The sequence below is a fragment of the Euprymna scolopes genome, chromosome 21 (genome assembly GCF_053919585.1).
Source record: "Euprymna scolopes isolate OS-2025 chromosome 21, ASM5391958v1, whole genome shotgun sequence".
Taxonomy (NCBI): Eukaryota; Metazoa; Mollusca; class Cephalopoda; order Sepiida; family Sepiolidae; genus Euprymna; species Euprymna scolopes.
This window is the reverse complement of record NC_136502.1, coordinates 125,628,073-125,649,659: the sequence shown is the minus strand read 5'-3', so window position 1 is coordinate 125,649,659 and position 21,587 is coordinate 125,628,073. Positions and strand designations below refer to the sequence as shown.

At 31.2% G+C, this 21,587-nt stretch overlaps 1 protein-coding gene across 1 annotated transcript; it reads left to right on the top strand.

The window, feature by feature from the left end:
* The first annotated feature begins 5,242 nt into the window (after positions 1–5,242).
* Positions 5,243–20,296, top strand: LOC145242719 (uncharacterized). Its single transcript, XM_080105862.1, has 2 exons — positions 5,243–5,728; positions 14,213–20,296. Exon 2 carries the CDS (start codon positions 14,697–14,699, stop codon positions 15,912–15,914), a length of 1,218 nt encoding a protein of 405 aa, XP_079961988.1. The 5' UTR covers positions 5,243–5,728; positions 14,213–14,696; the 3' UTR covers positions 15,915–20,296.
* Positions 20,297–21,587: the final 1,291 nt, after the last annotated feature.

Sequence of the window (21,587 nt, the reverse complement as noted above, 5' to 3'; positions counted from 1 at the left end):
GATATCTGAGTTAGTAGGTGAATGTTTGGCATCCGGTAGGATGCTGCATCCCCAGCTTGAACAAACTGATAAGAAAAATTACAAAAGAGATAAGAAAATCCCTATTCTTTTAAGATTTCTGACTTTGATAAAGCTGTATCCTTGTGAACAATGTAGTCCCTCATTTAGTGAGAAAAGTAAATTAGGTCACTTATTATCGATTTCACTGTCCCAAATGACTATGGCCTTAATAGAGCTGAACAGGAAAAGATAAAATATCAGGACATAAAATATGATTTAAAAACATAGTCTCTTTAAAAAAATCACCATAACACCAGTTGTGATAGGAGCAACTGGCCTAATGAAAAAACTCTCAAGAAATAGTTGGAAACAATCCTTGGAAGACCAAGCTGGCATAAAATACAGATAGCAACCATAAAGAGAAGAGTATCTATTCTTAAAAGAGCACTTGGATATAAATTCAACTCATAATAAAATCAAGTGTTAGTTCTGGGATGAAGCCTCTTGATCTCTTAAAACTAAGCAAAGTAACCAAAGTATGAGGTTCCAAAACGGCTAAGCCACTATTTTGTAAATTTCACACCAAGGTAATTTGTATGTCTGGTAGCGTTCTTAGATATGTTTTGTACAAAAATCCAATCTTAGAAATGGATTTCCTCTTTATAGATAAAAAAGAATACTTTTTACAGGGAAATATTTGACATAACACCAGGAAGAGAGGTAATAGAATTTTAGCAAATCATTTTTTCTTAAAAAAATTTATTATAATCTGGAGATATAGCTTAATGGTAGAACATTCGACTATAGTTCACATGTTTAAGCCCAAGTGTACGTCACCATTTTATTTTAATCTTATTAATTAACGATAAAAGAAGACGTGCCATTTTAAATCATCACAAATCATTTTTTTGATTGCATATTTAAAAACTATAAACATTAATTAGAAGTGACTTTTTAGGGCATTTATCCAATATCTATTTAGCCCAAATATCAGTTGATGTGATATTGTAAACAAACACAGAAAGAATTTATGACCGACATTATCATTATTATTATTATTATTTTTTATTTATTTATTTTATTTTTTTTTTTTTTTGCGAATTTGTCCACCGGATAAATTATTTCTCGTAATATATAATAAACAAATTGGCTCTATAATAATACATACACAATCTGCATAAATAAAAATATCATGTTTAAGCATATTGTAAGACTGGGCAAAGCTGGGCTGCCAGCTAGTGGTTGATAGTTGATGTATTTCTGAAGTGTATGACGTAGGGGTGTCGATAAAGACATGCAGTGATGTTAGTTGTTATATTGTTCAAACTCAAGAGTCACAGCCCATTCTCTATTGCAACATGCAAAATAAATCCTGCATTTTGACTCAAACTTTTCATTTTAACTGGAACATTGGCTACAGGACTTGACTCTGATACCAAATGATCAGCTGGATAGGGTGTCTCCCGGATTAGATCTAAATTAGCTCTCTGATAAAAGAAAAACCACTAAAAGGTAATTTACTCTGCCCAAGAGATATCTTGTAAAATTTTGTCAAAAGGGGGTGAGCAACAATTGTTCAAGAAGACGCAGAAAAAGGAAAAAGTCAAATGATGGATCTTATAAATCGGATCAAATTTTGTGAAATTTTGTGAAGCCTGAAAATTTCTGTCTACCTTGGGATCAAGTATGAATCCGAATGTAGGATGCACTTGAAGGAAGTGAGACAATACAGAGGAAGTTGTTTGCAAAGGCAGCTGAAATAGGATTGTTAATCAAGATGTGACAGGTAGCTAGAACAAAATATTGGACATACATGTCAATATATTTACAATTAGTTTACAAACAGTTTTAGGGAGTGGCAGTGAATTTTATGAAGTTACAACAATTAAAGATAGTTTACAGGCAGTCTAGGATTTGCGACTGCTGAGGGTCATTTTCCACAATGGTGTCACACATTGCACCGAGATCCCAGCTGTGGAATATTTTTATGTTTTTGAGTTGTTTTATTTCTTTTCATACTTGTGAGCCACTGTGCTCGCTCCATCAGTAGTTGCAAATGTGAGAGACGACAACACGGCAGAAAAGAAAATGAAAAAGAAAACCACGTAAACATTGTTGAGGTTGTTGTATGAATTTGTTATCTGTTTGATATTAATTTAATAAAAATGGTTTCTGTCATCATCAGATATTGCAACAATACTCCATGCATAGGCGAATTATGGTATGTAAAAATATGAGATACTCTCTGGTGTGAGTAATTTTCTAGCACGATAAAGGGAGTTCACCTTCTTTGCAGCAACTTTGGCAATGTCTTCAATGTATTTGTTCTTATTCATGTTTCCTGTACATGTTAAACCGAGTAGTTTGAACGATGAGCGTTCAGGTATAATGTAATTTGTTATGGAAATTGATGGTTGAGAAGACTTTTGTATCTCTTGAGCGTTATTCACACTAAGTTTCAGTTGATGTAAATTCCTACATTCATGCATATCTTGTTAAATTCGGAAATATTTCTCTTGAACTTTTGAATCTGCATATGTTCTTGCATAGTGTATGAAGCAATTGATAAAATTCAGTTGTAAATTACACTCTTCTGGGGGTGAAATATTCAATCTTCAGTGCAGGCAACACTTGTAACCTGAAAAACAATTCCTTGACCTTCGAGATAAGATCAAAGTGTAGTATCTGTTCTGATGCTACATTTCAATTTTTGTTCTCGATTAGTGGAAGAGAAATCCTTCACGACTGAGACAATCTTTGTTATTTTTGTTCCTTACTCCACATTAAAAAACAACCGTGGTGTCTAACTCTTCCCTCTTGGAGAGGCAAAGAGAATAGGAACATTTGTAACCTTGTAGTTACATGTTAACACAGATCCACATGTTGTATATGAAAGTTTCACAAAGAAACAAAGAAAGAAATTTGACTCATTTTTTTTTAGTTAAAATAAAAGGCATTTATTCATAGTACTTTCCAAACAATATATAACATCTTGCTTTAAGTCTCTTAGTTCACCATGTCGTTAACAAAACTTTGCCATGTGAAACCCACATGCTTTTTCTCCTTTTGCATCAACATGTTTGCTTTACTCCAGTTAGCTGACATGAGGTTTTTAAATCTGTTTTCTTTCCACTCCAGCTTGCCTTACAGCACATGGTTGTCCGACCATTTCATTGTTCAAAGTTTGGATTGCATCTTGTTTTAAAAGTTCCTCTTGTACTAAAATATGCTTCACAAAAATGCTGTTGCCGCCCATGTGCCATATGTTCATCTCATGCTGAAACATGCTTTCAGTTGCTCACCACATAGTGCCTTTTTTCTCTCCGCTTTTCATTTTTTTCCTCCGCTGTAACATCACCTCATGAACCGGCTTGGTCATTTGCATGCATGTCATGCTGCTACATATGCGTCAACAGCTCTGTTACACACTAAAAATATGACTGCCAAGTACTTAGGATCTCTACCCAGTCATAGCTGACAGAACGAAAGCAGGACTAAATAAAGATTTCCATTCACAATTCCATGCAGATTCTTGAGTTCGATAGGAAGGTTTCTAAGTTCAACAAGATACACCTGAAGAAGGTCAGAGATTACATCAACCAAAACATTGTGTGAATAAGAACATTAGTGTGAAGAATGCAAATAATATGAATGGCAATTAAGATGCTGACCATACGTAATCTATCAGTCAAACTTGGAAGTCTGCATCTGAAGAAGGCCAGAGGTTACATCAAAACGTTATGAAAATAACACTGAAGGTGAGAACAGTAGTCTAAACAATCTAAATAATACAAATAATCAATCCTCATCTCAAAAAATTCAGAATTATACTTCCAATAAGCAGTTTATAAAAGCGTGGAAATTTTTCATTAATGTATTCTCACTTATTTTGCCTCTGACACAAAAAACAGCCCTTGGTCTAATAGGTCTTAAACTGTTTATTAATGACCAGGTAGAAGCCTTAAGTAATTTGCAATTGCATCTTTAGTATTACCCAGACTTTTAACCTCCAAAAAAGTGTCAGAATTAAATTTTTACTTCATACTTTATCCGTTACACCACAGATCTTAGCAAACGATTTTACTATGAATTGTGGGAGCTTTGTTTTATATGTGTGTGCATGTGTGTGTGTGTGTGTGTGTGTGTGTGTGTGTGCATATAGATGCACATATACATACACACAAACCTTAAACCTATTGTTAAAAATAAAAATAATTTTCTTCCCTTATTTTTTGCGTGGCTTTATCAGAACCGGTGACGAGACAAAAGAGTTCTTCATGTTTTTGTTTTTTTTGTTTTTGTTTTTTGTTGGTTTTTTGTTTGTTTGTTTTTGTGGGTTTGTATTACTGTACACATAGATTCGAAAAAGTTGTCAAAAAACAAATCTATAACAAATAAATGTTATCAAAGGAAAGATAAGTTACTTTTCTACCAAACTGGATATATTTTTCGTGTTTTTATTCAATGTAACATGTTTATTCAGCTCGAAAACCATACAGTGTTTACCGATGTATTGGAAAATTCAAGATGGCGTCTGACTCCCTCTTTAACACGGTAAGTTTGGGAAAAGGTGTTATAAATAAAAAAACTGGATAAAAGACTGTTAAAAACTCGCTCAATATATGTTACCATGACATAGATTGGCATATATTCGGCAGGTTTTTAATAGTATTTTTCTAGTTTTTTATTTATAACACCTTTTCCCAAACTTACCGTGTTAAAGAGGGAGTGAAGAAGCGCCATCTTGAATTTTCCAATACATCGGTAAACACTGCATGTTTTTCGAGCTGAATAAACATGTTACATTGAATAAAAACACGAAAAATATATCCAGTTACGTAGAAAAGTGCCTTTGATAACATTTATTTGTTATATATTTGTTTTTTGACAACTTTTTCGAATCTATGTGTACAGTAATACAAACCCGTTTTTGTTATTGAATATTTATATTTTCAAGAGATTCATTGAAATAAAAAGGACATTACTAAAAAGTATACAATAAAATAACAATATTATACGGATAAAAATAACACGATTAGTCTTTATTTGCATTAATTTTGTTATTAAAAGTGTAAATAAAGACTAATTGTGTTGTTTTTTTATCTGTATAATTTTGTTATTATTATTGTATACTTTTTAATAATGTATTTTTTTTAAATATTTTATTTCAATAAATCGCTTCAAAACACAAATGTTATATTAAAAAAAAAGAAAAAAAAAGCGATGGTACTGTTTTGCCTTGTCACCGGTTCCGGTAACGCCACGCAAGAAAATTAGGAAAGACTCTACCTGTGGTTCGTTCTTTTCTGTAAATCAATCACAATTAAATTCCTCTCTTTCTGTTTTCAATTGGCAAATTTAGCAAACTTCTTTCGATTCATATACGCAAGGGTATGCTAGCATCGTTTATTAAATAAAAGATTCCGTTCGGAATTCCGTACAAATTTTCCGAGTTTGACCAAATACATCTCAAGAAATTAACGCTTTGTGTAAATAGGAATTATGTCCCCTTGCGTCACTTCTCGCATATGGACGAGGGTTAAACGAGATTGGCAGCCATTTTTTGTTAGCAACTTGAAAACACGTGTTGTCTTTTATTGTATGAAAGAAAAATATTGTGTTGATTTAAAACAAAGTCCTAACATGTAAACATTTTTTTTTTCGCTTTTCAACGCAAAACGAAATCATTGTTTTTGCTTTCTTTTTCACTTTTTTTTCTCGATTAAAGGTAAGAGTTTTCCAACTTTTCTTATTTTTTTCTTATTTAAAATGTGAAAATAAAAACATTTTTATTTCGCTCAAAAAAAAAAAAAAAAAAGTATCGAATCCGCTATTCTGGCTAATCTAATTATAAAAAAATATCGGTACTCATGCAGAGAGTGATCCGTGCTGAAATAATAGCGTCATTATTTAAAAAAACATTCTTAACATGGGGAGGGTGTTTTGTACCTATTCTGTACTTTAACCTTACAATTGAATAAAAAAAACATATCATAAAACTTTAATTAAACGTGAAAATACGATTTAAAAAATTGCGCAGATCACTATCTGCATTAGCACCAAAATATCTAATCTCCGAATCTCCAATTTTTTTCAAATAACAAAAGAAATGATGGGGTTATAGTTAGCTAAAGTCTTCCCTTGTTTTCCGCGTGCATTTTACCGGAACCGGTTACGATTCAAAATAGTCCCTTCACTTTGTTTTTAACGTCTGATTATGCCTTTTATTTTATTTTTTTAAGTTTTATCGAAAAAACCTTTTGCAATATTCTTTATTATTATTATTATTATTATTATTATTTTCCTAAATTAGTGTCGCTAAGAAGTTTTCAGTTTTACGAAGGTCAGAACTCTTGGTTTTGGGGCCAAGATCAAAGTGTAGTATACGTTCTTCAGATGATGCACTTCAATCTCTTGTTCTCTGTCGATGGAGGAGAAATCCCTCACGACTAAGACAATTTTTATTTTTGTTCCTTTTCTCCATGTTAAAAAAAAACGATCCGGGTGTCTAATTCTGTCCTGTGAGGAGGCACTAGCAGTGTCAGAAACCGAGATTAAAAATGCTTGATAAAAAAATTGAATAATTCGACCTCCTATCTTTCCAAGCTTATAACTACTTGAAAAATGTAATTTAAACCCTAATGTATTTTTTCAATTAAAGGAGCAAAGACCAAATTTTAAAACAAATAACAGGCTTAATAGCAAATTATGCAGGATTTGTTTTTTTAAATCGGTTTTACATATTTTAGCTTACTTCAATAAAATATATGTGTATATAAATTCCAAAAAATCACTTACTTATAAAAAATACTATGTAATGGGTACTTCAATTCTTCACTGTTAAGAATTTATCCATATTTATATTTTAAATTCCATGTATTTTTTAAATAAAAGAATTTTTTTAAACAACTATTTGAAAAAGCCGCCATTACATAAGCATTTGGCAAATAGCAAACAGGATCCTGAACAGAAGCATGCATTCTATCCCGACCATCATCAATGGACCTGAGGTCATCTCATCAGCATCAGACAAGGCCAAACTATTTGTCAAGAACTTTGCAGTTAACTCTACCCTCTGCGATGAAGGTCATCAACTCCCCGTATTTCCTCCTACAGCAGACAACACACTATTCAACATACAAATATCTGTGCGTAAAGTCGCCAAACTAATAAAGAACCTTGATTCCAGTAAAGCAACTGGCCCAGACGGGATTCCAATTATAGTGTTGAAAAAGCTTTGACCAGAACTTGCCCCATACTTATAAAACTGTTTAAGCGTTGCCTTAAGGATAAGTACTTTCCAACACCCTGGAAAACCTTGTCAGTATGTCCTGTATTTAAGAACTCAGGTGATAAGTCATCTCCCTCTCAGTACAAACAAATAAGTCTCTTGTGTGCCATGAGTAAGTTACTGGAATCCATATTAAATAACGAAGTAGTCAACCACCTCAGAAGAAATAACCTCCTTAGTGACATGCAATATGGTTTCCGTTCTGTTAGATCTACAGCTGATGTGCTAACAGTTACATCCCATAGGATTAGTGAATCTCTTGACCAAGGCTTCCTTTCAAGCATTCATGGACTCATTAAATTAAGGGCGATTGGAGCCCTCTCTTTTCTCCTCAGTGAGACTAATCTACCTAATTAGGTTTCATTCCTTGACATAACATTGTCTTCTTTAAATTAACTAAAAATGTTGATATTGAAATTTACTATTCAGTAGAACTAACCGATCCCTTTTCTTCGGAATCATAATTACATGGATCGATTTACCAAGAACTTTCAAACTCTTCTCAGTAGAGATTTAACTAACTCTTCTTATGAAGTATTACTTACCAGACTCGGCCAAGATGCAAAATGGCAACTGATTTTTATCATATCGGCTAAGTTTACCTTTCATTCATGGTGTCAATTTTTCTCTGCAGTAGTCCTAAATTATGTGAGATTAAATTTCTCACAGGGATTGTCTTTGAAACTCCCACCTTGCACATGCTATGTTTCCATCTCCCACTTTGCCCATGCCCATGTGTTCAAAATTATTTTTAGCGATAGTTCTAGGTGTTCAAAATTATAAAATGCTAAGAGTTAATAGATTTGTTGAATTATCAGATGTTATTTTTAGTGATCAGCAAATTTGAGAGAATAATTTCTATTTTGTTGATGTTATTGGATCAACAACTAATATGGAACAAATTGTCAATTATTTAGCGAACAACAGTTATTATTGTGGTGTATGCAATAACTTATGCAAGTTAAATGACTACACACAGGCTGTTGATGAGGTTTGATGGTGCTGCAGCTGTAATTTTACAGTCCATACATGATGGTTCATTTTTCCAAAGAAGCCATTTGAAGTTACAGCAACTTATTTTAATCCTTTACATGTAATCCAGAGATTATCCACAACATGATATCTGCTGGGAATACAATTGTTGACTTTTGTCATTTTATTAGAGATGTGTGAACAGGTTATAGAGAATAATCCACTGCAATTTGGTGGTATTAACGATAATGGTGAGCCCATTATGGTTGAAGTAGATGAAAGCAAGTATTTCCACCGAAAATATCATCATGGAGTTTTTGGTGCAATTAAAGAGGAAGTGGATGATGCTTGATGGTGGAAATACCTGATAGGATGCGACAAACTTAAGAACCAATTATTGGACGGTGGATATTACCTGGTACATCTATAATCAGTGATGCATGGCGTTCGTGTGATAAACTTGATAAAATTAATTCCAGTGTATATATACATGATAGTATGGTACACCAGCAAAATTTTGTGGATTCCATGGACCCTTCCATCCACACACAAAATATATTGGACACATGAGCATGTGCAAACTGGAAAATTAAAAGACAATATCGAACCTCAGATGATCTGTTCCAATCTTACATAATTGAGTTTTTCTGGCAAAATATGTATAAAAATGATGACATTCTTGGGCGTCTTATTTGTTGTATTAAACAGTCCTATTTTGTTTAAACTTTTTTTTATTTTATAGAAATTAATGTTTGTATTCAATATTTTGCTTGAATTTGTTACAATCTTGTTTAAACTTATTTTTTGACTGATTTTTATAGAAATAGTTTGTATTTGATGCTTAAAACTTCTTTTAACTATTAGATATAAAACATTTTTGAACAGAAATAGGTCACAAATGGGAAGGAAAAGTAAGTTTCATAAGTTACCCATAATTGTTTATAATTTGTGAACGATATTTCCTTATAAATAATTTGTAATAATAATAATGATTACTGGAAAGTTTAGTATTTGTTAATGAAAGTAAGCTTATATTTTAAATGAAAAGAAAAAGGAAAATAAATTATATATTACTGTACTTGTTTTAAAATAACAAGCTGCTTGATTTTGAACCGACACAAATTTAGGAAGACGGTGTTATCTGCCCTTTGTAAAATTTAAAAATTCTTAGTGACACTAATTTAGGACATTACCTATTATTATTATTATTATTATTATTATTATTATTGACCCTTCTGTATTACGTGGACAGGACTATTTTTTAGAGGGCGATAACTCGAGTTTCTTCTTGGTCAAATGACACGGAAAATAATAAACAAACAAGATTTTTTTTTAACAAAAAATATTTGAAAACCAAAACATTTAATGTATAAAAATGTATCAATATATAATTGTAAAAACATTTTCTGCAAACGTCTTTGTACATGGACATCTCATATGCCCACCTATAAATAAATATGATAAGTTCCGTTAGCAGAAGTTTAAACCCCCCCAAAAAAAAATACCGTTCTGAACCAAAACTTCCTTCCAACAAGTTCAGCATCTCCATGTAATATTATTACTTCTGGCACCAGATGTATGTTTGAAACTTCTGACGCCAGTTGTTATATTGTCGTCACAAGGTATTGTATCTCAATACCCAATACAAACGGTCACAATAACAAATTTAGTGTATAGTATCAAGAAAGACAGACAGAGTATTAAGTTAAATATATATTGAAAGAAACAAAATGGTTGAAAATGTCTCTTGTTGAGAAAAAGTTTCTGAGAAGAGAATAACAAAGTCCTTGTTATTAAGGTTCGTTAAAGTGAAAATAATTAGAAATGTCTCTTATTGACAGGATATTCCAAGGTGAAGAGAATATTAAGATCCTTTTTATTCAAGTTGTTAAAGGTTTGAATAATTAGAAATGTCTCTTGTTGACAGAATGTTCGAGGTAAAGAGAATATTAAAGTCCTTGTTATTAAAGTTGTTAAAGGTTTAAATAATTTGAATGCCTCTTGTTGTTAGAATTTCCTTGTTATTAAGATTTGTTGTTGTCATAAGTGGGCGAACAACTTCTGCTACTATGAAAAGAAAAGGGTGAAAATGTTCAATTAAGCTGCTGCTGTTAGAGAGAAACAGAATAATTCATATAAGTCGTTGCATCTACTTCCGCCACCGCTGCTACTCTGCTGATGCAGCAAGCTCTTATATATTGCACGTGGACATAGTTGTAGACATATAGTTCAGGTGTGAACAATAGAAAACTTTTGCTGTCAGATGTGTCATAATGATATGGTTAGCCTTGCCGTAGGGAAATGTTTGTTTCCCTGATTCTGCGTTTATTTTATTTCTATTTAAACCTGATGTGTCTGTAAATGAATTTAGACTAAGTTTGTCACTTGTAGTCCTTTTATAAATATTTTTTATCACATTTGTGTCCCATCTGTCGAAATCTCTGGCTTTCTCTCTCTTAGCATAGCTATTTTCCTGGGCAATGTGTTTTGCCCGATAATTATTTTTGCTAGAATGAACTGTGTATCGTAGTGGAAGAATCAGTACAAAAAGCATAGTTTCTGACAACTTAATGCGTCATTAACAATCTATCAAATATCATAGTTAAGAATAGGTAAGTGCCATTGTTGCTTATGAATGGACACTGTCGTATCTGGCTGCTTCTGATGTTTGGGTGTCTTCGCTCCTGCTGATGCAATATGTGTTTTGCATAAATGTCATAGTCTCAATGGAGATCTTATATTTCACAATACAACATCCAGCAGAATCGATCACTACTACTATTGCTGGTTGGCAATACTATGTTTGCAATACTATGTTTTGTCCACATTTACACTGCTCTGTGGCCAGCAACAATCTATTAACCATTTCTCGGGTTCCAATGTCAACAATATCACGCATATTTAGGGAATTTACATCAATTTTAAGATAAAGTTTCCGAAGAATTTCCCCAAAAGTATGAGTTATCGTCCTCTGTTCTTTGATCGAGAAGCTCCACTTGGTGACAGTTTAGTGAAATGCACCAAAAAAGTGGCGCCATCCACATGAGCTGACGTGTACCAAAATAAAAAAGTTGAACGATTGACACATCAGGATGTATCAGGGAATCTATGGAAGATCAGACAGGCTAAAACTTATTTTTCTTAAGTGTAGACGAGTGTGGAACTTGTTTTATTATGAGTGTGGTAAAAGCAATGATTCCTATTTTTTGTTCTCCCCAAAATGGATCAGAAGTGATTGCAAATTATGTTGTTATGATGACTGCAGTCATGACCTGAAAATTTCATCTCTCTGTTGCAGATATTAATGGTGTGAGGCACTGAGAAAGCAATTCCCTGTCATGAACGTCCATCAGAAGTAGAAATGTGTCATTGAATTCCTGGCCAAAGTATATTGAGAATAGTGGCGACTATGTAGAAATATTAATTCTGGAGCACTAAAGTTTTAATTGTACCATTCCTGACTTCATAGCTCTTAGACTTTTTGAATTACAATAATAGATTTTACTTTTGGATTGACCCTCTTAGAACCCTCCAGACGCCCATGCACAGCCATAGTTCATCACTGGCAAAAGTAAATTGAGAATGCTAGAGACTATGTAGAAAAATAAATTCTGAAGCAGAAAAGGTAACTTGTTTTAATGGTACTATTCTTCTCTTTGTAGTTCTTCAATCTCTTGAGTTAAAAACATAATATAATATTATAGTTCATATAGGAGGCTTTATTTTTGGAATGATCATATATTTATACTCTTTAAAATTTACAAATTCGTGCTTATTATATTTTTATATTAGCATAAAACATGTTTTGATACTTATGCAGAATACGAACCATACTGAAATAATAACATTATTGATTAAAGGCCCATCATTTACATGTAGAGGGGGGCATTTTTTAACTATTCTGTACATTCACCTAATAATTAATTAAACAAAAGATACTGTAAAAATTTAATAAAATTTAATACTATCTAAAAGATAACATGGTCTATATTCTGCACAAGTAATCATATTTTGTTTAATGACATATGTTGATCTTTGGACATTTGTCAATATAGACAACAAAATCAAAGCTAGGTCAAGAAAGAGATATATAAAAAATAAATGTTACCAAAGGCAATATAAATTACTGTTCTACTTACTTGATAGAAATCCACCCAATAAATGATAGAAATCCACTCAATCAACCCAATGTCACAGTGACATTTATTGGGTGGATTTCTATCAGTATTTTTTTTTGATTTTTTAACAATTATTGAGACTTAAAAGATGGCTTTCGCCATTTTTTCTTGTTCTAACATAGCACATAACACTACTTGTGTTTCAAACTAAATAAACGCTTTAAAATTAGTTAAACCACCAACAACTTATCCAAGTTTTTCATTTTATTGATTATACTAATAAATGCCCTAGTTTTTTTTTTCTCCTCTAAAAACAAAGAAAACTACAGTGTCTAAATATTTGAATTGGCAATTTATAAGTAATGGTGGCCTTATAGAGGTACAGGATACTTTCAGGGGTCAGTAGCTTTCTAGCACGGTAAAGAGAACCTACATTTTTCGCAGCGGTCCTGGCAATGCTCTCAATGTAATTGTTCCAACTCTTGTTTCCTGTGAAGTTTTAGTAATTAAGCTAAGTGTAAAATTACCTAAATTTATGGTGACTACCTAGATTATCGTCCATGCAAACTATGTCATGGGAACTTAGACAACTTAAGACCATTGCATCGACTCACGAAATAAAAAACCTAATAGGAAAGTAAAACTGCATCTTGTTTTAGTTTATATTGCAATGTATTTGTTTATCCATAAATATCACTAACAACACCTGATAAGCTTATTTGAAGAAAATGTCTTCTCATTGGATGCCTGCATCCCAATGAGATAAAACATTTTTTACTAATAAGATTCACTAAGCAGAGACTTTCCTCCAAGTTTATGAAGTAAATGTAACTCTTGAGTTGGAAGCTACGTTTAGTTTCAGAACAGTTTCTGATGGTTGGTTGTTCTATACAAGTCCTGGAAGTGACTGGTTCTCAGTAGACAGTTGTTTTGTTCAGGTTCCTGACTTTACAATTTTGTAGCCACAGAGCAAAAGATTCTTCCCGTGTTGACTCAAAGAAAACATGCAAGATTGCTAAAGAAAAGGTTTAATTTTTATGGAACAATTCTGGTTTCTGATTGGTTGGTAGCAGAACGTGAACTAATTTGATTCGTCAGTTCCTAGCAGCATCGTTTATAAATAGAATCTCCCAACTGTGAGGGACCATACCCCCATTATGAATAAAAAAATATTGCAACAACAGTCACCTTAAAAGAGAGACTCCAATTCAAAGTGGCGTTGGTAAGAATCTGATATGTTCTCTCATTTTCTCATAGAATAGAGTGTGGATTCTATTACGCCGTATTTATACAAAGATGATAAATATCTTAAGGATTGTAAGAATTTCTCAAATGAGTGTAAATGTTTGTGTTTTCTACATATGCTTGTAAATGAAATTATTTAATCAATTGAACATTTTGTTGACATTATGTCTACTGCTTTTACTGCTGTTATTTTTTAGTTATTTTCTCAACTTTATCTGGGATTCATAATCCATCAGAATGAATTTTTAATGTTTTAATCATTAAACTAACACCTTTATCTGTTAAGCTCTGTCGACTTTTCAATAATTTTTTAAACTGAATTCTTAGCAGTTATGAAATTGTAAATAATATAATAATAATAATAATATAACACCATTGAATACAACAGAAAAAAAATTACTGTTGTTTAGAGTTAAAATTTGTGTGAAAAAGAAAAAACAAACAACAAAAAAAAAGAAATTTATTTCTTTTGTTTTCATTTAATTTTACTCTATAAAAAAAAAAAAATCTCGCATTGTTCTTGGCTTTTAATTTTACCTTATAAATAATATTAATAAATTCATTTAAATTTGATTTTTTTTCACAGATGTTCCTACTAGATGAAATTTGAGCATTTTCTTACACCTGTGGAATGCTGAAAAGTATGATAAAAGCAACCAGAATAGGATAACGGTTTCCCATTAAACATATTTAATGAAAAAAAGTACTCCTTGAATGAATTTTATGGTGAGTGCTTTCATATGATTCAAGGAAGAAAACAGAAATTGGAAAAAATGTTAAATTTATTCAAGGAAAAAGCCATTTCGTTTAAAAGATATAGTTTTATATTCAAATAAAACGTGACTCAATTGTAAAAAGGAAACTGAATAAATCAGCTTTAAAGAAATTAATGTTTAAAAATGCTGGAGAAACTTTAAAAAAAGACACAATCTTTTTGAAGATTTTTAATTTGTAAAATCTGATTTCAAATTTGTGTTTGATAACCACACTTTCCTGTAAATTATAAAGTATAAGAATTTTAAGAAAAGTTAAATTTATCATTTTAACGTGTGCAACAACAGGATAAAACTATGCAAAATCACACTGCAGTGAAAAACAATGAACAACATAGTGAAGAAAATTCTTATTCATGTCAAATATGTGACTTTTCTGGTTTAATTGATGCAGACCTGTTGGAACACATGGAAACACACACTAAAACGGAAGCACATTCTTGTGACATATGCGGTTCTTGTTTTAACGAGACAGATACATTAATTCAACATATGCAAACACATAGTAAAGAGAAACCATATTCTTGTGAAGTATGTGGTTCTTGTTTCAACGAGACAGACACATTAATTCAACACATGCAAACACATAATAAAGAGAAACCATATTCTTGTGAAGTATGTGGTTCCTGTTTCAACGAAACAGATACATTACTTCAACATATGCAAACACATAGTAAAGAGAAACCATATTCTTGTGAAGTATGTGCATATTCGTTCAGCCACAAAACAACATTAGTTACTCATATGCGAACACATACTGGAGAAAAACCATATTCTTGTCCATTGTGTGATTCTTCTTTCAGCGTGACGGCAACGTTAGTTAATCATATGAGAACTCACACAGGCGAAAAGCCTTATTCCTGTAAAATTTGTGGCATTTCTTTTAGTCAAAAAATCACATTAGTTGGACATATACGTACCCATACTGGTGAAAAGGCCTATTCTTGTAAAGTCTGTGACGCTTCTTTCAGTTGGAGACATACATTAGTATCCCATATGCGAATACATACTGGAGAAAAGTATCAATGTAAAGTGTGTGGAGTATTTATAAGTCGTAAAAGCAATTTAACGTCGCATATGCGAACGCACAGCAGGGAAAAACCATTTCGTTGTGATGTTTGTGGTTCAGCTTTTGGTCAGAAATGTAACTTAGTTACGCATATGAGAACTCACACTGGAGAAAAGCCATATTCATGCCAAGTGTGTGGCTTTTGTTTTAGTCATAAACCATCATTAGTTACACATATGAGAACACACACTGGAGAGAAACCTCATTCTTGTGAAGTATGTGGCTGTTCATTTAGTCAGAAATACACATTAGTCAAACACATGCGAACCCACACTGGTGAAAAGCCACATTCTTGTCAAGTATGTGGAGCTAGTTTTGGTGTTAAAGAGACATTAACATCGCACATGCGAACACACACTGGTGAAAGGCCATTTTCTTGTGAAGTATGTGGCTCTTCCTTTTCACAAAAAGCGCATTTACGTGTGCACTTGCGTAAACACAATTGAAAAATTAAGCTATGGAAAGTCCAAGTCATCTAATGTCTGAATGCAAGATCCTGTTAGCGGATAGCCACACAAACAAGTATGTAGCTATCTCCACTGAAACATCTGTGGAGAGATGCAACTTAAAAGATTGGCAAATATCTGGAAGCATGAATCTTCATCCATAACAACGGGAAAATTGACAGTGTTTTAAAAGAAAGATAAGGCCATAAAACCAGATTGTTATCTGGAACAAAACTTGAAAGGACTGCTCTCATCATCGATATAATTATCCCAAATGATGATGGCATTAATACAGCCAAAACATCAGGACATGAAGAATGATCTGAGAATGGCACGGTTATTGAAAGAAATAAGCATGGTAAGAAGTATAATGAAGAAAGAAATCTAAAAAATTACTTAGACACAATCCCTAGAAGACAAAGCAACAGGGACAGCATCTATTCTCAAAAGAGTCCTCGAATATGAATTTAGAGCACAGCAGAATCAAGTGTTATCCACAGAAAGGAGGCACTTTGATCTTTTCAAACTAAAGTAAAATATCATAAAAAGAAGAGAGAAATATATTTTACTTAGAAATTTTGTTAGAATATTTTTTTTTAAAATCAATTTTATATGTTGATTTTTTCAATGAAGTATCATTTAGCTTTTCATATGCAAACAAAACTCAGGAAAGATTCCAGGTGAGTACACATAAACAATATTACTTAGATGAAAGATTACGATGCAGTAAAGTACAAATAGCAGCCCTTAAAGAGACACCATCAATTCCCAAGAAATAAACATTATGCAGGTTATGGTAAAGGCAACAGGTCTAATTAAGAAAAAAAATTTTTAAAAAAACTCTAGAAAGATTCCAAGTACACAGATAATAAGCGCTATTTAAATAACCACTATAACATGTGATTTTGATTTAGTACAAGAAAAAACGTTTTTTCATGTGTCTGCCTTTTTTTTATATGCAAATACTTTATTACAGATTTAAATTCCACACAACAAAGCAGAAAAATCAAACAAAATGTAAAACTTTGTAAAAGAAATGAAGTGTTCATCAGAATCAACTTCATTCCAATTGTGATTTAATGCTTAATATCAGCTATTAACAAAATATGCCTTTAAAACCTTCTCACAATTGATAAAGTTAATTTTGACGTTATTAAATGGAAATTCCTTTCAAACTTTTAGTTTCATAAATATATTTTTTGCGCTAAAATGTCAATAATACTAGGCACAGAGACATTTTGTTAATTGTTGAGGTATTTTTTATAATTTCAACATATTAAAAAAGAAAAAGTTAATGAACAGAAGATAAAATACACTTCTAAAATATTTTTCCTTAGCCAATGTTTAATAAACACACATTAGAAAAAAGAGGGGTAAATAAGGGATGAGGTAGACAAAAAAAACTCTATTCTAAAATTTTAGAAGTGTATTTTAGTTTTTGTTTGTTATCACCTTTTTCTTCTTTAATAATATAATCTGAAACTATTAAAAAATGCCTTAACAATTAATAATAATGGCACTGTGTCCAGTATTATTCAAATGTATAATAAAATTAAAAAGTAAATGCACTTTATGGTTTTTATGTAAAATAAAAATTGATAAAGTTGTTGAAATGATTTTTATTATGGGTCATCAGTTTCTAATAAGTCAAATACAGCTGTACATTTAAATTTCCCTTTTTCTGCTGCTTATATATAAAATTGTCTTCGAAATCTAGTGGGCAAGAGCCTTTTTGCCACCCTCTGTTTCCTTTTTCTTACGGAAGAGACGTTTTGAGTCTATCTTTGCACTATCATTATTTTCATGGCAAGTGCTCGACTGGGCTTCAATCTATGCCCCCCCCCCTGCAAAACGTTCACAACAAATACTTGCTCAGCAACAACTGTCAATAATTTCCTCTAATCTGTCTGTGCCTAAAACTAAATGAACATTTCATGAGCAAAATTTTTTTCCTAGAGCTGTCTGTGACACATAATACTGCAGAGTTGCTTTCTGGCTGACTATAACATGGTTGTTTTCAAGTAAATAAGTTTTTTGTTGAGTTGTTATATTAAATAATCAACTCTTACCCAAGTTTTGTCATTACCAATCCTCAAAGGATTTTCTTACAATCTATCGGACAGTCATTAACTGAAATTGCTAAAATACTTAATCCAGTAAAGGCTGCCATTTATTTTTCTAAAAGAGAAAATGAATACGATATATATAAAATTAAAAATATATACATGTTCTTAAATCCATTTAAATGAAGATAAACATAAACTGTAGGCTTTAAATTGTCGGTTTCCTTATTTGTAAAACAAATTTAATTTGAACATTGCTATAAAAATTTCTTGTCATCAAAATCAATGGAATCGTCCATTTTTCGATCAAATCATTTGATTTCATGCTCTAGTTGTAGACCCATTGCAGTGCATCAAGTAGAAAGATTCTCATACTTCCCCGCAGTGACTTAGTCCGCAATACATTGGAGTATACATTGCACTGTAGAAAACATACTGTTGATTTTATAAAATTATTTTTATATAATAGCTTGAATTAAAGTTTAAAATGCAAAAGTCAAGTAATGGTTCAATTGGGCTTTAAACAAACATTCATTTTAAATGCACCCCTGTCTTATCAAAGACCCTACTGCTGATTTTATATGTCGGGCCCTTCTGCTTGCTCAGTAAGAAAACTTCTCAAATGCACTTATGTTATGCTGTATAAGGATGTTAACTTTGGTAAAAAAAGTTTTTTTTAATTATTAATTTTCAATATTTATCAGAGGCATTCTGATACAAAACCTATCTAAGAACACTTCCAGACATATAAAGTACATTTGTGCGAAATTTCAAAAAAGTTGGCCCAGCCATTTTGGAGTCCATAGTGAGCAAACTCACACAGACATCCACACAAACAAAGTGCCTTTTTGTGAAGATAGAAATTAGAATAGAGGGATTGATATAATCAGTCGGTTTTATATTTTGATAAATGTTTACTTAGGAACAATATTTTAGTGTTTTTTCTTTTCCCTTTTGATTTAACTTTTGTTTTGTTTTTTTGTTCTGAATTTTTATTTGTTTTTAAATGATATCTTAATTTTCTTGAACTGGTATTTAAGTGAAATGTATATATATTTCTAATTGTAGAGTCATGGTAACTGCCTTAAATTGCAGAAACGCAATAACGCAGAAATTTGGTTTATGAGACAAATGTTAGGGGTCGTTTGAAAAGATCACCTTTCTAGTGATGAAATATGGACTAGATCTGGATGCAGTAAAGGAATGCTGATGGAAAATATCATGAAAAGAAAAATGATTTTTAGGGCATATGTACCGTCAAAGAGCTATAGATCAAAAAATGCCAGGATCAAAAAAGCAAGGTCAACCAAGATGTACTTTGATAGACAACTTGATCGATTGGATGGGATTATCACTAAAAATTGAGCTGTTTTGGGCTATAGATTGCTGCCTATATTGGAGGGATGTGGTTGCCAATGCTGTTAAACAGCAGGGCCACTGATGATGACGTACTTGAAAGAATGTTATGGAGAAACTAACTTGAATACATTTATGGAAACAGGTAAACAGCAGTAACTTTTAGCAGTAACACCATCCAAACTTGGATTTGGAAAAGTCATGAACACCTCAGACATTTTAATTGAACCTAATCCATTTTGGGTATGGCATGAAACCGTCACAGGTGATAAGGCACCTATTTGGGAGTTTTGAAGGGTATGTAGTCACCATAGGTTGTCAATATTTCTGGAAGAGGCTACTATTTGGGATCATGTCTACAGGGTGTAACTCTTCTAGTGTCAGGTTAACACCAGGTTGCCTGCTGGACAAACTCTGGAATCAGAAGGTCGTGTCATGGTTGACACTTGTTAAAAATCCCAGATTGTCCTGGAAGAATGATAAAATATTTTTCTTTTTTAGGGATAACAGAAAGAGTGACTCTCAATATTAAATGAAAATGACAAGAATAGACGAGAGTTATCAGCCACATGTCTTACGTTGAAAACGAATTTAAAACAAGCTTTATTTTTTGTTGCTGATAAGAATTTGAGAATGGCAGGCACATATCGAATCAAAGACAACTCTAGTAGGTTTGATAACCAAATTCTTTTGAACAAAGGAGAAAAGGAAAGAGATTTAAGAGGGAGGCAGAGAAAAGGAATTCAGAAAGAAATTTAAAAAAAAGGAAAAAGGAAGTACTTTAGTATGTAGTGTTTTGCATAAAACTAAGCAGCCAGCACGGGAAAACAGTCTTTTGCCACTTGGTTGCTGGCTAAGAGGCACAGCAGTTTGTTCTCATATGCCAGCTGCAAAAAAATCATTCCCTCCATTGATTGAGAAACTATTTGAAAGAATTTGATTTTGCATTATAAATTGTCCAACTTTTCTTGCAAACGAACTGTATTTGAAATTATTTTATGCAAATAATCATTTTTGTTTATAAGAAAATCATTTTTGTTTATAAGAAAATGATTTTTGTTTATAAGAAAATAATCATTTTTGTTTATAAGAAAATGATCATTTTTGTTTATAAGAAAATGATTTTTGTTTATAAGAAAATGATCATTTTTGTTTATAAGAAAATAATCATTTTTGTTTATAAGAAAATGATCATTTTTGTTTATAAGAAAATGATCATTTTTGTTTATAAGAAAATGATTTTTGTTTATAAGAAAATGATCATTTTTGTTTATAAGAAAATAATCATTTTTGTTTATAAGAAAATGATTTTTGTTTATAAGAAAATGATCATTTTTGTTTATAAGAAAATGATCATTTTTGTTTATAAGAAAATGATATTTTTTGTTTATAAGAAAATGATCATTTTTGTTTATAAGAAAATAATCATTTTTGTTTATAAGAAAATGATCATTTTTGGTTTATAAGAAAATGATCATTTTTGTTTATAAGAAAATAATCATTTTTGTTTATAAGAAAATAATCATTTTTGTTTATAAGAAAATGATCATTTTTGTTTATAAGAAAATAATCATTTTTGTTTATAAGAAAATAATCATTTTTGTTTATGAGAAAATAATCATTTTTGTTTATAAGAAAATGATCATTTTTGTTTATAAGAAAATAATCATTTTTGTTTATAAGAAAATAATCATTTTTGTTGATAAAAAAATAATCATTTTTGTTTATAAGAAAATGATCATTTTTGTTTATAAGAAAATGATCATTTTTGTTTATAAGAAAATGATCATTTTTGTTTATAAGAAAATGATCATTTTTGTTTATAAGAAAATTATCATTTTTGTTTATAAGAAAATGATCATTTTTGTTTATAAGAAAATAATCATTTTTGTTGATAAGAAAATGATCATTTTTGTTTATAAGAAAATGATCATTTTTGTTTATAAGAAAATAATCATTTTTGTTTATAAGAAAATAATCATTTTTGTTTATAAGAAAATAATCATTTTTGTTTATAAGAAAATGATCATTTTTGTTTATAAGAAAATGATCATTTTTGTTTATAAGAAAATAATCATTTTTGTTTATAAGAAAATGATCATTTTTGTTTATAAGAAAATGATCATTTTTGTTTATAAGAAAATAATCATTTTTGTTTATAAGAAAATGATCATTTTTGTTTATAAGAAAATGATCATTTTTGTTTATAAGAAAATGATCATTTTTGTTTATAAGAAAATGATCATTTTTGTTT